The 2,415-nt window shown below is 55.9% G+C and overlaps 1 protein-coding gene across 1 annotated transcript in view; it reads right to left on the reverse strand.

Annotated features, from left to right (window-relative positions):
- ARHGAP39 (Rho GTPase activating protein 39) overlaps positions 1 to 2,414 on the reverse strand; it is a gene marked incomplete at both ends in the record, with an annotated part of 25,490 nt that extends 23,076 nt beyond the window's left edge. Inside the window, 2 exons of the mRNA XM_027909572.1 lie at positions 475 to 483; positions 2,140 to 2,414. Coding sequence (XP_027765373.1) covers positions 475 to 483; positions 2,140 to 2,414 — 284 coding nt within the window. The remainder of the gene's footprint in view (positions 1 to 474; positions 484 to 2,139) is intronic.
- Position 2,415: the final 1 nt, after the last annotated feature.

Here is a 2,415-nt window from a genome sequence, read left to right on the forward strand (position 1 = left end):
TGGAAAATCCCTTCCTGGATCTTTGGGAATCTCCAGGATCATCCAGTTCCGACCCTCGGGACACCTCCCGCTATCCCAGGACGCTCCTTGGACACTTCCCAGGGATGTGGGAAAGGAGGGAATGGGATTCCAGAGGCCTCAAGGTGCTCCCAGTGGAGAGGGAAATCCAGGGAAAAAGCGGGAATATCCGCTCTCCCTGGTGGCACCTGATTCCATCATTTCTCCAGTTGTTGGGATTTAATTTCAATCCCCCCCTATCCCAAGACTCTGGATTTTTGGGAATGGGGTCACCTCAGTCCACCCCTCCCTCCCACGGCTGATTCCCTGTTTTCCACTACTGGCAGATTTCCAGTGATTACAAAATTCCTGCTGGGGATTCCAGGCCTGCTTTTCCACCGGATCCACCGGCTTTGCATGCCATAATACCCCGGAATTCCCAGGGAATGGAGAAGGAGGACACGATGGAGGAGGGACCCGGAGCTGCTCCGTGGGGAATGGGAATGGGCCTTCCCACAGGGAGCTGCTGATCCTGAGGGAAAGCCCAGGGAGGTTCAAATCCGGCCCTGGATCCCCTGGGAATTGCTCTGGGAATGAGATCCAGCTGCGTCAACATTCCCACCTGGAATGCTGCATCCAGCTTCCCAAAGGATGCTGGAGAGAGTCCAGAGGGGACAGGAGATGCTCCAAGGGTTGGAGCCCCTCTGGAGCCAGGCTGGGAGAGCTGGGAATGTCCAGCCTGGAGAAGGGAAGGATCCAGGGAGACCTTGGAGAACCTTGCAGGGCCTGAAGGGGCTCCAGGAGAGCTGGAGAGGGATTTGGGATGAGGGCTGGAGGGACAGCACCCAGGGAATGGCTGCCCAGGGTTAGGGGGGAGATTGGGAAGGGATTCCTGGCTGGGAGGGTGGGGAGGGGCTGGGATGGAATTCCCAGAGAAGTTGGAATCCCCAGGAGCGTCCAAGGGTTTGAGGAGCACCTGGAGCTGGGAATGCTGGGAATGGTGGGAACGGTCGATCTCCAGGGGCACCCAAGAGTTCCAGGAAGAACTTCTCCCTGGGAAGAGCTCCAGGCCAGGTTGGAACGACCTGGGATAATGGGATGAGATGATCCTTCCCACCCCCAGCATTCCAGGATTCCATAATTTCAAAGTCCCTGGAACCTTGTCCGTGTGCAGTTGGATTTTAAGAATTCAATCCCTTCCCTTTTCCCAGGGGAATTATCCCAGGAGCGGCCCAGCCCTGAATCCCTCCCCTTCCTCCTTTTCCAGGAAATCCCAAACCCCCATTTCCCAAATTCCAACCCCAAAACCCGAATTCCAAGAGGACAAGGAAATATTCCTGGGACCAACCTTTCCATAGGAAAAACAAATCCAAGTTGTCCCTGAGAGTGGAAAACACCTTTTCCTGATGGTTTTCCCTCTTTTTTCCTCATTGTTTTATGAAGTCCGGGAATTCCAGAGGCAGAATTCCCTCCTTTCCTGCTGCCTGGGATGAGCTCAGGACATTGGGAATTCCAGGTTCCCAGCGCACATGGATGGGTCATATCCCATTTCTTTTCATCCACCAGCACCCCAAGTTCTTCTCCTCAGGGCTCCTCTCCATCCTTTTCCCTAAAATCCATGGGTTTTTTCCTGGGATTTCCCACCCCTAGGGGGTGATTTATGGTGGATCAAACCCCAGGAAGAGCCTGAACTGATCCATAAAACCCCTTTTCCCAAGGAAAGGGAAGACTCTCAGGATCAGGGCTCTGCTCTCTACTCTTTTCCTCTCCATCCTTTCCCCTAAAATCCACGGTTTTCCCTGGAATTTCCCTCCCCCAGACACACCCCAGGGGGTGATTTATGGTGGATCAACCCCCAGGAACAATCTGAGCTGATCCATAAAACCCCTTTTCCCAAGGAAGGGAAAATCCTCAGGATGAGGGCTCTGCTTTCTGTTCTTTTCCTCTCCATCCCTTCCCCTAAAATCCATATTTTTTTCCTGGGATTTCCCTTCCCAAGAAACACCCCCGGGGGGTGATTTACGGTGGATTTACGGTGGATCAACCCCCCAGGAAGAGCCTGAGCTGATCCATAAAACCCCTTCTCCCACGGAAGCGAAGCCCCTCATGACGAGCGCTCCCTTCCCCCCCCCCTCCCTTTACCTGTCGGGCTCCTCCTTGAGCCCCCCGTAGTGCTGCCCCTGCCGCTGCTGCCCCTGCCCCTTGTCGGTGTCGATGTCCTGCTCGAGGGACGAGCCGGTGCTGCCCTCCCTGCTGACGGTGCTGCTGCGCCCGGGGCTGTTCTGGGGCGGGGGCGACTCTGTGTTCTGCTTCAGCGTCTGCAGCTTGGCCAGGGGGATGATGTCGCAGTCGCGGGGCCGGTGCCACACGGTGCGCTGGCTGCTGGCGTTGTAGTAGTAGAAGCGCGAGGTGTTGGGG

Source organism: Empidonax traillii, unplaced genomic scaffold, assembly GCF_003031625.1.
Source record: "Empidonax traillii isolate 1590-97213 ecotype Southwest subspecies unplaced genomic scaffold, ASM303162v1 scaffold2224:size42161, whole genome shotgun sequence".
NCBI classification, from domain to species: domain Eukaryota; kingdom Metazoa; phylum Chordata; class Aves; order Passeriformes; family Tyrannidae; genus Empidonax; species Empidonax traillii.